The 18,158-nt window shown below is 48.8% G+C and overlaps 1 protein-coding gene across 2 annotated transcripts in view; it reads right to left on the bottom strand.

Moving 5' to 3' along the window:
- Positions 1-17,371, bottom strand: part of NTNG1 (netrin G1) — a 221,697-nt gene extending 204,326 nt beyond the window's left edge. For both annotated transcript variants that reach the window (XM_081113011.1, XM_081113012.1), the window contains exons 1-2: positions 16,476-17,371; positions 7,530-8,288 (exon numbers count right to left, since the gene is read on the bottom strand). In XM_081113011.1, the coding sequence (XP_080969137.1) occupies positions 7,530-7,775 (246 nt within the window). In that variant the 5' untranslated portion in view covers positions 7,776-8,288; positions 16,476-17,371. The remainder of the gene's footprint in view (positions 1-7,529; positions 8,289-16,475) is intronic.
- Between the last annotated feature and the right edge of the window lie 787 nt (positions 17,372-18,158).

Below are 18,158 nucleotides of genomic sequence, written 5' to 3'. Positions count from 1 at the left end.
TCTTCTGTCACCATGTATTTGCCCCCCTTGACCCTTTCCTACCCCCCCACCGCCTTCCCTCGAATAACCATCATACTGTTGTCTGTGTCTATGAGGACTGGTTTCTTGCTTGTTCACTTGTAACTTTCAGTTTAATATCCCAATATGAGTGAAATCATATGGTTCTTGACTTTTTCTTTCTGATTTATTTCGCTTAACGTGATATCCTCAAGATCCATCCGTGCTGTCGCGGATGTTCAAGTATTTTTAAAGCCTTCCCTTAGAAAAGAAGGCAATCCCTCCTATCTGCTCACAGTGCCAGAGCTCGGCGTACCTGCCTCTCCCCTCTGTCTTGGGGGACCATCATCCCGAGCTGCCCCCGTGCGTAGCTACATGTTTCTCGCCATCCCTTCATGTACAGGGGAAACCAACAAGCTTAGATTCCTGATCGCAGTTCTCAGGAAGGGAACAACGCTCTGGAAAACCAATACTGTGTTCAATCACTTGCTCAATTAAAAACATGTTATTATTTATTTGTTGCCTGGGAGTGTGATATGTGCTCAGAGGTAGAGGAGCAACATAAGGTTTAGTCTCGGCTGTGTTCTCTGCGTCAGAGACCTACATCACAGCGTGTCTCCAAAACAGAATGTTGAGATAAAAAGAGCAAGTTACACCCGGATGTATACGGTATGCTTTGTCACATATTATCTCACTTAAAGAGTAGTGATCTAGTGAAAGAGTTTATCTACTCAGCATACTCCAGCATTAAGAAAATATAACTATTTATATAACTAATATAACTAAATATAACTAATCAGGGTCTATGATTTTTTGCTCCTGCCAGATAGAAGAAGTCATTCTACCATTAAGCAGGCCATTTCGCTGTCATTTAAATGCCGTGTCCTGCCCACCCTGTTGTCTTTTTCAACACTGTTTAACATAAGACACTTGACTACCAGAGAGTGTTTCCCAAGTGGCCCTTGGTTATGCAGCAAAACGATGTTCCGCCTCCAGATGCTGAGAGCTGGTCTTCCTTCTCCTGCACTCTCGGGCACACACTGTTTCGTATTCATTTTGCTTCAGACTCTCCTGTTCTTCCTTTGACTTCACTGGACTTGGACTCTCACCGCCGCCACCAGGTTTGCATGCGCTACATTCTCTGTGCACGCAGGCGTCGGGAATAATATCTGTGGGGCATGAGCCCAGCCGGGAGAGACAAGGGCACTTGTGCACATCGAGAACACTGTCTGCGAACAAGGTATCACATGGCTTGTTCCAGGTTTTGTTAGCACAGCCATTAGCTTTCTTTTTTTAACAGTTAATTGATTTTTTGCGAGAGAGAAGAAGGGAGAAGAGAGAACTACCCATGTGACAGCACAACATCTATGGGCTGCCTCCTGCACGCGCCTACTGGGGGATCAAGCCCGCCACCCGGGCATATGCTCTGACCAGGAATTGAACCGGCAACCTCTTGGTGCATGGGATGATGCCCAACCAACTGAGCCACACGAGCCAGGGCATCACAGCCATAATCTTTATCGGCTCCCAAGGCCTTTCCCAGAAACCACACATTGTTATGCCAACGTAGCTTCAAGCCGAATCCAATGGTCCCCTTCCAATCCCATCGCCGGCCTAAGTCCCCTAGACATGCCATAGGGTCCTGATGGGAAGTAATGGGAAGGAAGGCGGCGCACACCCAGAGTTAAAGATCAGGTGGGGCCCTTTGTACTTGATTCAATAGAGAGTAAGGCGCTACTGCAGGCTCCTCACCGAGGAAATGCTTCAGACAGTGATCAATCAGAAAGATTGATCTCCACGGAACTTAATTCGCTGCAAACACGAATTAAACTTTTCTAAGAAAAAAGTCTAAATAATGAACTAATAACAATGGAGTGTTAATAATGAAGGAACTGAAGGTTTTTAAAAATTCCATTCTGGCATAATTAAGGGATAAATCAGTTCGAATGAAATATGTCGCTGTTATTAAAACTTCATTCATTTATTGAATTATGTTTCATGCGGACGGAGTGCATTTTTAAGATTATTCGATTATTATATAAGTCAATGTCATTTCCCCGTTTTGGGAAAATTGATATTAATGCCTTGTCATTGAAAATGTAACCGAGTTTATCAAATTAACTTCTCAAAGGCCACCTGATAGCCACCAGATGGCTTTCCTGAGCTGATGTCAAGTCATAAATGTAAGTTATGGAGGCCCCTGAGACTCCCATGTCCCCACTCCCTCATCCCAATGGGTTCCTTCAGAATCATAAAACTCAAAGGCTTGCCACCACTTTCATAAATCCCATTTACACGTAATGAAATAGGCTCTATTCACCATGCTTAAAATAATTAAAGTTTTTTCCCCCCTTCTTAATAGGAGTCTATATAGAAACAGCACAATATAAAACGATTGTTAATAGACCTGCAATGGCACTTGAATAAATGCCTATCAAGGTCCCCATTAGTAAATTTCCTAAAGAAAATCCATTTCCATTTGAAATCCTGACATTTTATTTAGAAAAATTATACCCCTTCTTTTCATTATTTCAGTAAACATAATGAGGGCATTGCTAACTACCCCTCCGAGTACTTTCTTTTCTGCATTTTTTTAGTAATCTGAGCCTCCTTGTAATTAAAGGCACGCTACATTAATGATGCCTGGCGCCGCCAAGGGGGACGCTTAATGTCCACCTCATAATATTATGCCAAAATTACACGCACAGAAGACTTCTTAATAATCTTTTGTTTCCTAATTTGGTTTTGATTGGCTCCGAAATCCATCGCCGCACCCAAGGGCCCTCGTTTCTCCAGGCCTCAGCACTTCTGAGCCGGAGACTGCACGGACGCCCATGCCTCCTGCCGCCTGCAGCCCTCCTTTCAAAGCCTCTGTTGAACTTACCCAGGAATGAGCTGCAGGCCGGAAATCAGTGCCGATCATCTGGCCTGTGTGTGTGTCAGTCACAGGACTGTGGTGTGCTGCTCTGGCAGCTACATCTGTCCCAGCACAAAGAACAGCTCCGGGTTGTCCCCCAGCTTGGCTCCCAGGTCCATGCATGCCATTTGCTCTTCATGCACACAGAAGGAATGGCAGCGGCCGGAGGTGCGCCACCTGAAGCTTTGACGTGGCTCAGAGAAGGCTGTGACCCAGACCAACATGGTAGCCCAGCCCGAGACAGGACGCTCAACCCTCTTCTGCCTTCAGGTCCTCCCCCCTGAACAGAAACAGCTCTTTTTTAGCCACCACCAACTTAAAAGAAATGTGTAATATTAAATTAAAAAGAAAATGTATGACCTCAACATGCACAATTCGTACATATAGGGTGTTCCAAGAAATGATACACATTTTGAATAATCATTCATTCCAATGGGTTAAATCCAACACCGATTGAGCTATCAGCTGTGAAGTGTGTGTACATTTGGGGGGGACACCCTGTATATTCGTTTATACCTATATCTATGTATATCCCCCTATTCCATTATCCTGAGTAGAAATGGCAGAATTCTCCCATAAAACTAATGTTTAAAATGCCGGTCTTATAAATATACAACAACTTAAAATCACCAGACACCGAAGAGCTATTAAGTAGGTCAGCCAGGCTAATAAGCAGAGATCTGTTGTCCAATGGAATTACATGGTCCCTTTCTTCTTAAATGTCCCCTCTAAAGTAAGTGTGGCATTCACGGATGACACAGGACGACGAAGCAAGTGCAAACAGCAGGTGCACAGACCCTTAATGCATTGCCAGTGAACTTGAGCCTCATAGAAAATAAATGGGCCATGGGAACGCTAGGGCACTTCTCTGACCGAACGTCCCGTCGGTGCTCAGCACCGCTGTGGTCACAGCTAATAAGGGTGTCACCGGCTGAGCAGGTGATTGCTGAAACCATTTTGCAGCAAACATTTGCATATAAGGGCTAAGCGGGCCTGTGCGCAGGTGGCAGGTCCCCTGATGTAATGGGCCATAATGACTCGGAGGGAGCAGGTTGGATGCGTGTGTCAAGGAGGGGAGAGCATGACAGTCGAGACACAAATGACTCCGAGTCCATGAGACCTGGGGCTAAGGAGCCCTCAGCGGGTCTGAGATGACAGCATCCGGAGGCAGCCTGACCGCCTGGGGTGGGGAGCCCGGACCTGCCCAGAGAATGCGCTTCTATACTGGGCCATGGTCGCTGGCTTGGCCTACCACAGGCACACACACAGTCCAAAGTCTGCATTCACAGGACGGGCGATTACATCCGTTATGCCAATCATATGCACATTAAGGAGTCCAAACGCAGCCCCGATGGGTACCGTCTCACACGCCTTGCACTCTCCCTTGGAAATCGATTCGGCTCATTGACGATCAGAAACCCACCAAGGCGTCCATGCAGTGGGATCTAGTCCAATGTGGGCCTTTTCAAAGGACTGTCCTGTGGGGTTTCGCGTGAGCATACAGAGCACACAGGCGAGTCCAGGGGATGAAGTTCAGGGGCATCATTTGAATTCTGTGTTCCCCTTTGGTCTCTGACATCCCTTAGCCAGTAGGCTGGTAGGCACTGGCTCGTTTAGGGCCATAGACCGGTGGTCGGCAAACCGCAGCTCGCGAGCCACATGCGGCTCTTTGGCCCCATGAGTGTGGCTCTCCTACAAAATACCACATGTGGGTGCGCGCGTACAGTGCAATTGAAACTTCGTGGCCCATGCGCAGAAGTCAGTATTTTGTGGAAGAGCCGTATTTTGTGGAAGAGCCACACTCAAGGGGCCAAAGAGCCGCATGTGGCTCACGAGCCGCGATTTGCCAAGCCGCAGTTTGCCGACCACTGCCGTAGACCATGTCCCTGTAGAAGGCAGGGAGAGAAGTTCTGTAACGTCCCCTTTCCCACCCGTGATGGGGGGAAGGGGCGTGCGGCAGACCCCCAAGCACACCTTTGGGCACAGGGACAGGAACAGGGCTGAGCAGGCATTCTCTGGCCAGAGGCTGAGATGGGGAAGCTGCACATCAAACAACCCATTGAACACATCACTCGGGGCCCGTGCAAGTGGAAATGCTCTCTGAATGAGGAGATGCGCTATTTTACTGAGACGTGGAAATTCCTGAGCACGTCCAGAAGTGGCATGTTGTTACCAGGGCATGAGAACCTATATACAGCGCCAGAGTGTTCTTAGTAATATGAAAGCCTGGCCGGTATGGCTGAGTGGTGGAGAGTCAGCCTATGAACCAGGAGGTCACTGTTCTATTCCTGGTCAGGGGTTGTGGGCTCCATCCCCAGTTGGGGGTGTGCAGAAGACAGGTGATCAATGATTCTCTCTCATCATTGATGTTCCTATCTCTCCCTCCCTCACCCTTCCTCTCTCTGAAATCAATAAAAAACAATATTAAAAAATAAAAACTAATAATGTGAAGAGCTGGCCCGGAGCTCCTCTGTTCTGTAAGGAGTAAAAGATCATACAACCTATTACCTGCATGCCATTTCCCCGCAGATTAGCGACCTTTCCTGAGAGATGATTAAAGGCCTTACATAAAGCCCACCACTCCCCTGCCCTTTTCACACACTTACTGTAGTTTTGCAAATCTGTTTGAATGAACTCCTCTCCTGGAGGTCTCTGGTACCCAAGGGGAGACTTCTTTGCAAAGCGCATGCCTGCCCGCCTCCCAGGGAGCCAGGCCCTCCCTTTGAAATACTTAGTCTTCCTGGGGGACTTTAGTCACCTTGACACCTAATCGCCAAGCTCTTTCTCTCACTCCTCACAGCATCAGGTTTAGGTGATAATTCAAACCAGTCCCCAAAGGCACTTCTGAAAAATGGCAAGCCCTTAGCTTTTAGGTGCAAACACTCTTTATTGCTCATAATCGTTTCCTGTTGCAAAACCTCTTCTCCGGTGCTAGGTCTGGGATGATCTTATGCTAACCGGGGCCTGTTAACAGATGCTCCTCTGATGAATCGTTTCCCTCTCCTGAAAATGCCCGGCCAGGTTCTGGATAATAAAGCCAGGTAAGAATACCATTAAAGTCTGCCATAAGCTTCTATCTGCTCCGTGAAAAATGGGATCGCGGTGCCTGGATGGAATGAAGACCACCTATGACACAAAAGCAATGGCCTCCACTGAATGAACAGGCTGCCTGAATTCCTTAGCACATTCACGTACATCACTGCAATCACCAAACTCTGCTACTCATACCTTCGAGGTGTGCTGTCAGCAATGTCCCTGTGAAAATTCAGTGTGTCACACTCCAGCGTTACCTTTCCCATAGCATTTCCCTTCCCGCCCAGAAAAGGTGTCCTACCCACCATGAAAACAAGGAACTCTGTGACTCTGCTTATCCAAAGGACAGCCCGGGAGCTCCCCCAATAACATGGTTTCATCCAAAGCTGTCGACTCATAATGTTGGTGAGATGCCGGCGGAATGTGACTCTTGTTTCTACCAATTAGCCTGCGGGACACCTGGTTTTGTTACACGTTGTGTCTCTTAAAGTCGCAGAACCTAGCAACAAAGTTAAGTGAGGACTTGCTGTACCTTCAGCAAATATATTCCCTACATCCCAACGTTCAACTCTAAAACACCCATGGCAAACCGCAGCCCCTGAAGACAAGGGGCTGCGGGAACTGACAAGTAAGACTCCTCTTACTGGCTTATTTCGCTCGGCGTAATACTCTCCAGGTCCATCCATGCTGTTGCAAATGGTAAGATAAGTATCACATGATCTCACTCAGAGGTGGAATCTAATGAACAAAATAACCTGATGATCAAAAATAGACCCAGAGACATAGAAGCATGAACAGACTCTTGAACCTCAGAGGGAAGGCAGGGAGGGTGGGTGGGAAGAGATCAACCAATGAACTTGTATGCATATACGCATAACCCATGGACACAGGCAATGGGGTGGTGAGGACCTGGGGGTGGGGTGGGGCGTGGTGACAGGAGCGGGCTGGAAGAGGTTAATGGGGGGAAAAGGAGGACTTATGTAACACTTTCAACAATAAAAAGATAATAATAATAAAAAAGATGCCGCTGGGAAGGCTCCCACAACACATTAGCCCCTCTCTCTGCCCCTGCTTCTCTTCTCTCTGGTCTCCTAACCAAAGAGTTCCACATCCCAGCAGTTTCCTGAGGAGGAAAACCATGACATCCACTCTAGCCTCGAGTTGTGAAAGCTGGGACTGGCCTGAAGTCCCCACAGGGAGGTACCTCTGTGGTGGAAGGTGGTTTACCCATAGGTTTTCTCTGGACCCTATCGCACCACATACAGCTTGATCAGCTCCCCCCTCCAACCCGAAACTCAACTGCACCTGGATGTGTCCTTTGACAACTTGCGTACACTGGCCTTGTCTCCGTGAAACCTCTGGAAAGCGGAAGGTCAGGTCCAGAGGCTCCAGCACACTGTCCCTGGTGGTCCCAGATGGGACTCGCCTGCACTGGGATGCAGCGAGCCTGCTGCCTACTGGTCCCCACCCACAGATCCAGCTTATCGATGGGTTGAGTCTTTGACTCACCACATTGGTAGTCACGCACCACAAGCCCCCACTGACTAGGAAACCTTCCATTCCAAGGGGTGGCCTCACTCACCATCGCGCAGAACGTCTCGGGAGGGTCTCCGCACGTGATGTCGGGAGGGTCCAGCTTCACTTTCAGGTACTTGGTCATGTCCGTGGATTCCGGCTGACAGGCCATGTAATCCCACACTTTGCCTTCTTCCGTGTAGATCTGGGTCTTGCACACATCGTAATGTCCCCACACCAGGGGGTAAGGCTGCATCACCGACGACACTGTAACCCAGAGGGCGTGAATGGACAGGAATCTTGACAAATACATCTCTAAATTCTTGGCAATCTTGGCGGGAATTGGCGCGGGGTTGGCTTATCTGTGGCCTGTGTCTATTTTACACACACATGGATGTCTCCATGTAGGTAGGGCCGGATATAAAAAAAAGAAAAAAAGAGAATGAGACCTCAAAGTCGATGCCAAAACTGACTGTGAAGGGTTGAGATACTGGGCGCACTCAGGGATCTGGAGGACTTTGGTGGAAAGCTAACATACTGGTGCAGTGGGCTTAACAGCAGCCTGTGGACTTGTTGTTGTCCTAGAACATATCTACTCGATGGGTTCCAGTTGGTTTTTGTAAAAGATGTCCGGTTGCGGATCGTGATTCAGCAAAGGGGTGGCTCTCTGGCTGAGCATCCGATCACCCTTGGAGATCCAGGGTGTTCGCGGCTCACCAGGGCTGCTGGGACACACTCAGGTGTCAATATCAGAAGCAAGAGGGTGAGTATCTCTCACTGGTGTCTGTGTCCCGTCAATCATTCTCTTCTTCTGGCACCAACACCCCTGTGGAAACAATAATAAGAAGAGTTACTGCCCTTGAATCAATGAATTGTCAACTACAGGAAAGGTTGATAGTTCGGAGGTTGGACGCAACATAAAGCAAATGGGTGGGCTATGGGTCACCTTGTCTCAGCTGCTGTGATGAAGTGAGCAGACCAGAGAAATCATTCCCACTGGTCGGGGGGGGGGGGGGCGGGATTTCAATAGGAAGGATCAAATTCCTGCATGTCACCAAGACATGTGTGTGATGTGTGGTGTGTGTGTGTGTGTGTGTGTGTGTGTGTGTGTATTCTGGGGGAGTTATAGGTTTTCGCTTCAAAAACTTTATTTCCATCTTCACCAAACTGAGAGCAAGGAGCTGGCCTGAAGCATGTCTCACATGTGGGAGGGCTAGAAAATCTCCCAGAACAATGGGGGAAATGAGCACTTTTACCACAAAGACATGGAAGCTACCTGTAAGCCTTTTCTCTCTTGGCAAAGAGCCCCTAGAAATCTCCCAGTGCCTGCCTGGCAACCCACTTGGGTCCCCTCCCTGCAGCATGGAGCTTTGGCTGAAAGAAACCTTTATTTTCTCTCATATCTTCGTCCATGAACTCATTCTTCCATTTCACGAGACAACAGACTCGGACCTGAACAGAAATTTTGGATATCATCTTTGGAGGCCCCAGCGAGATTCTATGGCACGAATCCATCAAGCTGCAAGTGGTCATGAGACTGGAACCCCGAATGACAGCCCCTATGGTCTGTGGTCCCCTAGATCGCCCACCTCTGATGGAGCCCTAACAACTGTTGCCATCAACAAGGCCCCTTCCCAGTCAGAAGCAGAGTGGTCCTAGCCCCTCTAGCAGTTAGGGATTCGTAGCAGAAACCAGTGCGTCAGCCACACCCTGTCCCTTATAAAATTGCGAGAACCAAGGGCCTCCATCCCAGGATGAACACACAGGGTGGGGAAAGTGAGCAGGAACTCAGGAATCCTGAAGTCTAAAATGTATGAATGTTGCTAGGGCCAAATTTTTTGAACCAACTAATGGGAAGTTAGCAGGGCACATATTGACTGCTAGACAAAAGAACTGTCCCAGCAACCCGTGCGGGTCCCCTCCCTGTAGCAGGGAGCTTTTCTGTAATAAACTTTTACTTTCACTCAAAGGGGAAAAAAAATATTTTATATATATATATATATATATATATATATATATATATATTCAATTGCTTGTACATTTCTCAGCTTTTGTGAGCTGGAGTGAAAACTGGCTTTGTTCCCACTAGCCTTCCCCTTTAGAGTTGCCCATGAGGTTGGGAGAATTTAGCATCTTTTTGTTCAGTTGCATTTAGTCATAAAGATAATAACTCTGAAAAAAAAAAAAAAGATTCAAAATAAAGCCAAAGGAGAAAATTTTCCTTTCCTCGGAATTCTCTATTCTCTCACATCTTTTTACAGACATGACATCCGCATCTGTAGTTACTTTCTGCGACAGAAGAGAATTTGTCCCAAAGGCGAATATTATACGCTGCTTTAAAACAAAAAGCTTGGTAGTAAAACGCACAATTTAAAATGCACATTTAAAAATAGCTGAGGGTGACTTAACAGGCCGTGAAGCAGAATAATATGGCACTAATTCTAAGAGAAAATAAAAATGACTGTTGCAAAATACTCTTGCTTAACTGATCATGCAGCCTCCATAGCTATGGGTATAAGTCATTGGTGGGTTGAACTGGCAACTTTTCTCTTTGCGGATCACGGCCCATATGTAAACAAATGATAAAAGTTGGATTCTAGGTTTCAAAGCAAGTATTTGCTTAATTAGTTGGTCCATGTTGTCACAGTCCCAATCATTATTTTCGAAATCACTGAAAAAGGGCAAAAAGCCCAGAGTTCCAGAAAACAGCCTCGGAGACCCTCCGAGGGACATGAAGCAGGTTCACCATGGGCGTTGCCTATCTTCAAACAATCTCATCAAAGGAACCCGCTGTATTTTAATAACGTACCATCTTAAAATGAACGGAGCCACGGAAACCATGAAATGCCAGCAGATGGCTGAATTGTGTTTCCATAGCAAAGTAATTTATAATAATTGCTTTATGGATGCAAGCACCATTTTCATTATCTCCCATTCATAAAATGTTATCATACAGCTGCAAATTGTGATATTTCCTATTAGGAAAAGTTGAACAGTGGCGTTCCTGGGAAGCAATAATTAGCAGTTTGTCTAAGCATGGATCAACTACCCATTTGGATCCTCCCTGTAACGGAAAGACTACGCTGTGTGCTGAGCACGACTGGGAATCTTAAGCTAAAAAGGAAAACCTCCCTGAGGAGCACGTGATGTGGCTACTACAGTTTTCTATTTGGTGTGTGTGTGTGTGTCAGATTCACTAGTAGATGTGAAGTTGATATTTTCGGAAACATCCACCACTGTGACAAGTAATGATCTGAAGAGGTGTTAAAACAGTATAAATGCACATTTTCCAGATGATGTTTCAACAGTGTTTGCTGGTTTATTATAACCAGAACCAACACTTTCATGGTGTGTGTGTGTGTGGAGTGTTACAACGGAAGCACTACGGTATAAAATCCACTCGACCAGAAATTCGCTGCAATTCTTAGTGTCAAATGCACAGCAACTTATTTATCAAGGACCATATGTTCTTGAAAACCTGACCTGGGTGGCAATGACTCTGAAGTGACTAAGCACGAGCTAATTCTTAATATTCTTTCAAAAATATGACCCCACCAAAATAAAAAAGGGGGGGGGGGAACATATGTAATACTTTCAACAATAAAGATAAAAAAAAAATTATGACCCCAAGTACATATTTGAATTCTCCCTGAGGCTACTGCACTTTTTTTTAAACCAATGGAAGTTACCCCCCGAAACCACTTCTTCTGGATTACTGTCTTTATCCACATGTGGCCCTCCCGCCACCACAAAATAAAGGGTGACTGTATACAGCAGTGATGGCGAACCTATGACACGCGTGTCAGAGGTGACACGCGAACTCATTTTTTTTTGGTTGATGTTTCTTTGTTAAATGGCATTTAAATATATAAAATAAATATCAAAAATATAAGTCTTTGTTTTATGATGGTTGCAAAGATAAAAAAATTTCTCTATGTGACACGGCACCAGAGTTAAGTTAGGGTTTTTCAAAATGCTGACACGCCCAGCTCAAAAGGTTCGCTATCACTGGTGTACAGGCACATGGGAAATGTGGACACGAAGGAAATGTATGTGAACCTATTTCTATTTCCTGACCCGACAGCCATCCACTGTGACGGACCCTCATTAAACTCTACGGGAATGATAATGATGGTCATTACACAGAATTATGGACTAGACCATTGATCGGATTTAGAGAACTGACAAGGGAAAATGCAGAGGAGTGCAAGATATTTGAATACGAGGCCCTTGCCGGCCTGTGCGACAGCCGTCCCTGACAAGAGGCAGCCAATTATAGCTTCCATTTCTGGCACATAACCAGTTGTGATTAATAGTTTTCCATTCCATTACAGACGTACTATTAATGTATTAAAAATGTCAGGCCTTGGCAAGCACTAATACGGCATGGTCCGGGCGGGCTGCGGATTTACATTTAATGAGCTCCCATTGACATGGAGAGGGATGCCAGCCCCGGCAGGGCATAGGTCAGGAGGGGAGGGTCGCCAGAATTCTTTGATTCCGTCCTCATTTTCTAGATGCGAACATGCCTCGCCCAGCACGCATCCTTCACATTAGGGTTCCCTTAGTTCAGTGGTTCTCAACCTTCTGGCCCTTTAAATACAGTTCCTCATGTTGTGACCTAACCATAAAATTATTTTCGTTGCTACTTCATAACTGTCATGTTGCTACTGTTATGAATCGTCATGTAAATATCTGATATGCAGGATGGTCTTAGGCGACCCCTGTGAAAGGGTCATTCGACCGCCAAAGGGGTCGCGACCCACAGGTTGAGAAACGCTGCCTTAGGTGCTGGTGCAACATACACAGGTGCAAAATCCTCTTACTATAAGATGAATAGGAAATCAAAGCTATGAACTTTCATGGCACACAGAAACCTCCGTCAACATCAGGAATTCTGTATTAGTTATGGAGTTTTCAAAGAAAATAAAACCATGTGAAAACACTGCTTTTAACGTCTATTATTACCTGATGGCACCAGTCCCCATCTGGCTATGCTTACAAGCAGGTTAAAATCACCAATAGCTTCTTAAAAGCTAGGTTGTGGCGGCAAATGGCTAGGCAACCCGATTAGGAGAGGGCAGTCAATGACATCTTTGGGGATTTAATGATCTAAAAGAACCCCTTCTGGCCCAGGACGGAACTGCTTGCTACCTGATGTGGGCTTTGAATGTGTCCCAGGTGTGCGCATCACCTCACTCCTGGCAGCTCCAGAAGCACCATGGGCAGCCCCTATTCTAGCTCTTGACTTTGCAAACCTTGGGAACTCACCACGAATCCAATAATGCCAGCATCTCTCTACCTGGGCACTGAGAAGTCCTCTCGGATAAAAATGCCCATTAACATGCTGGGAGCTCTCCCTGGCTCTCTGACTGGTGTATAAATGTGCAGCTCCCACATAAAAATGTAAAATTGTGTCATGCCCTCAAGTTGATGGGTGCTATTGATCTGGACTAAAACAGCCTGTCACACGGCCTCGCACACATGGAACGTGATCTTTCTTCGGGATTCTGTAGCTAATCTCCCTCCTCCTTGGATCAACTTTCTCCCGGGGTAGTTCCTGGGCCCTCTCTTGCTGCAGAAAAGGAGCCTTCCCCAAAGGCGACAGGCAGGTAACGAAGACCAAAACGATGGGCAGTTACAGTCCAAAACCAATCGCCAATTTCATCAACGGAGAGGAAAATACTGCGAGTGAATCCACAGACTCTAGCTGGCTTTTCCCCACTCGTTCTGTCATATATATAATCTCCCCCAGAGGTGGGGGTGTTGGTAGTAGGCTATTTATGCCATAAATACTCAGTTCTTGGGGCACCTGAAATAGGCAGCGATTGACTCATTCCTCATAGACGTGAAGGGTTTTATAAATACACTTGCTTTTGAATGGGAAGGAACAAAAAGATGATCATCATAGTCCACTGACTGAGGCATCTAAATAATGCCGTACACAAATTCTATCACCTGTCAAAATTAGCAGCTTCCCACATTGCCCTGATGAGCGTGACTAGATTAGGCGGTGAAGTATAACGAATGTTCTTCGCGTTTATTTAGTGGCTGCGAAGTGAGCCTTTTCTCGTCCTCCTCCCCAGAAAGGTTTGCTTCTCTCCTTTTGTTAACTGTCTCCCAAAATATAAGGGATTTAACATGTTCTGCAACGTGACTGGCATTTTTTTTCTACTCAGACTTGATTGGCTCTTAGGAGCAACTGCCTATCATGAGATTCTTAATAAAAGCAAACAGCACACCTTTGTATGGGAGAGAGCTCGGCGTGCCCGAGAGAAGGCTGCTGAGAGAATTCGTCAGCATCTCCTTGGCAGGATGCGGGAAGGTGGGATAATTCACACCATCATTTCAGAAGCGGTGAAGCTTAAAGAAACCCGTTGCTTCATGATCACAGGACAGCAAGCCTTGCCTTCTCCTGCAGGGAAGTCCAGAGAGCGGAGAGGAGGAAATCTACACCCACCTGAAGTTTGGAAACAAAACTCTGGGGTCTGAAGATTAAATTACTTTTAAAGTATGCTAAATCTCTTACTGAACTACAATACAATGCAGTTCACACACACACACTCATTTTTCTGTGAACATACAATTGGCTTTTTGAGTTGAATGCAATTTTTATTTCTCCCTGAGCGACTTGGGGCTTTTGCAACTAAAACTCTCTCCCGAAATCTTACAACACTTAGACAACATAGCAACTAAATGGGTAACAGCTTAATTTTTGAAGTATGTTACTTGATTATTTTCCCCTGAACAATAATAGAAGCAAAGACAGGTATTTGCTCCAGTTACAAATATACCAGAGGACACTGCAAAATACATTGTCTGCCTCTTCTTAAAAAATAAATAAAGGTAGCCTGCATCACTTCCACGCACATGCCCAGGGAAAGCGGGCAAAACAAACATCTCAATAGAAAGACAGCTTTCTGTGCCAATAAAGTCTTTTCCTATAAAATTTTGAGATTATCCCACCTAATTTCCACTATAGGAAATATCACCAAATTAACAGACAAACATATGGAATTCCGAAGGCCCTCATGTTGGTCTTTCACTTCATGACACCCAGAAAAGGACAGAAATGCACCCGATGCATGGGAGCTGGGACAGCATGACGTGAAACGCCTGATGAATTATGTTCTTTGTATTGTGATCCACATGCACAGATTCAAATTTCCTCCTCATGCAACACTGAAAGTGCATACCTCCCCCCAAAGTCCTGGGCAGTTATGGAGCTGCTTTTTTTTTTTGCTCTTTCTTTTTGCCCGAGAAAAGGGGGTGGGGGGTATATTAGGCAAAGTGACACCGTTCAAATACTTGCTGAAACCAGGGCTTCCTAATTCCCGGGGTGAGACATGCTTTCCCAGGGCTAGACAAATCCCCCAAGCCTTGCCCCTCCTCCGACAAAGAGAACGTCGGGAAAACTTTTTCTAACCAGCCTCGCTGGTAAGTATATTTGAATCAAAGGTTTTGTTTGTCAGATCTTTCTGGTGTTTTCCCCCCCTCCCCCCCATTTCTGAAAGATAAGAAAACTCAAGTCTTTTCAGTCATAAACTAGGGCCTTATTTCTAGAGCAAAGCTACTGCCAGATACACCATATGTTGAGTGAAATGTTGAATCCTACTCAAAATTTTCCATTCCGAAGACCGACAGAGTGTGGTAGCCAGTGGGGCCAGTTCCCGTGCCTGGGCCAGGAAAAGAACGGGAAGGGGACCCGGAACAAAAGCCTTTACTCTCTGGAAATCTATACGATGGGGAACGCGCCCTCCGGCTTTTCCAAATAAAGCTGCTTTAAAATCCCCCGCTGGGAATTTTTCTCCCTTGCCCTGTAAAATGACAACCTCCTAAGTGGATTTCTGGAAAAAGAAAGAAAAGAAAAAAGAAAAAAAAAAAAAAGTCCCCAGGTGAGGCTAGTAAGATAAACAGCAGAGGGCGCAGTTTCTTTTTTTATCCAAGTTTGCCTGTGTATGCATCACTTAATTGGTTATTTTGGGCCCAATAATAGTCAGTATTATTCGTATTATATATAGATATCCACAGATCCATACGAGAGCAACTCATTGTCCCTAGCCGGATCCATCCACCGATAATGCAATGCCAGTAAAGCAGCTGAGAAACCATTCCAAACTGCATCCCTACACCAAGTGCTCCCATCTGCATCGCCCCCCCGCCCCCCGCCCCTCCCCCCGCCCGCCCCGCACAACCTGGGGTAGCCAGGCTTTCATCTCGCACCAATAAAAGGGATTAAATGCAGGGAACTTCAAATGCAATCTGTGGGATCCCTGGCTGCAAAGGGCCCGCAAGAGGGCAACCCCCAACCCCCTCCCAGCAAAGATAATTCGTAAAAGAAAAAAAGGGGACCCTTCAGTGCGTGGTGTGTGCTCAGGTGTGTGGAGGGAGAGCGCGCTGTGTGCCCGTCCGTCTGTCTGTCTGTCCAGCGAGGCACAACCCCGCATCCGGCTCTAGATACAACACCCCGGCATCCCCTGCTGGGGCGCGCGCCGGAGCCCGAGCCCAAGCCCAGCGTGGGGTGGGAGTGCGCGGGGTGTGCGCGCATAGGGGCTCCCGCCGCCTCCTCCCCGCGCTCCGCAAACTTCCTCGCCCACCCGGAGCCTCGCCTCCCGCCAGCGGCTGGCCCTGGGGGGCGGGAGGGAGGGGCAGCCGGGGGGGGGCAGAGGGGCTGAAGGAGGGGGACGCGGCGGCACTCACCATGTGGCCCAATGGCCCCGGCGCCCCTAGAGCCCAGCTGATGGCACCGGGTGGCCGCCCTGCCCAGCCCGGTGCACCTCCGTCGGCGGCTGCAGTGGCGGAGCCCCCGGGGGGCGCTCGGAGGGCGGAGAAGGTTCCCACCGAGCCTCCCGAGGGCTCGGGGCGCAGCGGGAGGGACAGGGTGTGGACCCAGCACCTCCGCAGCCGCCACCGCAGCCCCGGGGTCCCCATGGCGCCCAGCCCGCCACGGGAAGGGACTCGGAGCGCCCCCAGCCTGCGCCCGCCCGCCCGCCACTCCCTGCCGCTTAGTTACCTTCGCCTCCGGGCCCCTGGGGGAGCCTCCGGCGTCGCCCCCTCTCGGAGCCCCGGCCCAGAGCGGGGAATTCCTTCCCGCGGACGTCCTCTTCCCAAATGCGAACGATCAGGGACTTGGGCAGGTAGACGAGGAGGGAGCGGTGGGTGGAGAGGAAGCGAGGACGGAGAGGCGCCTCTCCCTCCAAAACCGGCGAAATTAACCAGGACTCGCAGCCTCCGGGAGGTCGCCGCCGTCCCGCCCGCCGGCTCCGCGCTGCGCCGCCTCGCGCCACTGCCTCTGCCACTTCTCGCCTTAAACTTTTACGGAGGGATTTTTTTTCCTATTTATAATTTTTTCCCCTCGCCCTTTAAAAATAAATGTTAAGCTGCAGGACGATTCCCTGATTCCCGGGGCTCAGCACCAGCAGCCGGGCGGTTCTACCCGCGGGGCTCAGCTTTCATTTTATTTCCGAGGAGGACGTGGAGCTTCGTCCGAAGGGACCTAGATCGGGACCATGATTAGCGTTGGCGCCAAGATCCTCCGGTGCCGACGCCGCCCGGCCTCCCTGCGCGCATTCCTCCACTCAAGTCAGAAATGTCACTGCACATCCCGGCGATGGCTGCGAGACGCGACGCACCCCAAGTCCCTTTGATGAAACAGACATGGCCCGGCCCGCGACGCGGCTGGATTGCGGTGCCCGGCTCCCCGCCCTGCCCGCTGCGCCCGCCCGGCTGGACCCGGCTCCCAGCGGCCAGCAGCTCCGGGCAAACTTCGGGGCGCGTGCAAACGCGGGAGTGCGCGCGGGGCGGGGGCGAGGGGGGAGGGCCGCCGGGGAGGCAGCCGGGAGCCCGGGGAAGCCGCAGCCCTCCGAGGGGTGGCCTGCACGCTTCACTTAGAAGCGGATCTTCGTCTGCAACTGGCAGCAAGTGGAAGGATTGCAAACCTTATACTCCCCGAGCCCCGCGCGCTCCGAGCGGTCCTAACTCCCTCGCGCTCTCTCGCTGCCGCGGCCGCTGCTGCTGCCGTGGCCACCGCGGCCGCCACTCCAGAACCTCAGGCTGCGGAGGCTGCGGAGGCTGGGGACCACCTGCCCCCCCTTCCCCCGCCCCGCGATTGTCCGCCAGAGCCTGGCTTCCCGGGTCTCCTCCTGTGCCGGTCACTTACGCCCTCGCCCATCCCATGGCGCACTCCTGGTTGCCCCTCCAAGCCTTGCCTGAGCGCATCCCTAGCCCCCAGCGGGGATGGCAACTGTGTTTCAGCCAACAATTCCCCTGCCCCGCCAGCGCCCCTACAGCGCTCGCCTAGAACCTCCTCACTTAGAAATTCATGCTCCTTGGAGAAAGTTCAAGTTTAAGAGAGAGAGGGGTGCATTTCAGGCCTTGCTGCCTTTCCCAAGACGGGACAAATGCCCCCAAGACTTTATTCACGCCAGCTGGGGGGGGCGGACCTACCTGGGGTCATTCTCAGCTAAACACTAACGCCAGCAACAACATCAAGACTTAGGAAGATACTGTGATTAGAAATAAGACGATTGCCTAGGCTAGGGGAACGAGTGGGTCTCAGACCTCCATACGCATCTCAAAACCCAAAAATAATCGGCGCGTATACTATTTCTACCCCAAGGACAGTGAGCAGGAAGGGAAATTGGGCAGATGAGAGGGAGAACACCAGGCACGCACGCGTGGGTTGCCAAGACCTGCG

This window comes from Myotis nattereri (genome assembly GCF_964212035.1).
Source record: "Myotis nattereri genome assembly, chromosome: 18".
Classification (NCBI taxonomy): domain Eukaryota; kingdom Metazoa; phylum Chordata; class Mammalia; order Chiroptera; family Vespertilionidae; genus Myotis; species Myotis nattereri.
Note: the sequence above shows the minus strand (reverse complement) of the source record. Positions and strands in the feature narration are given on the sequence as shown.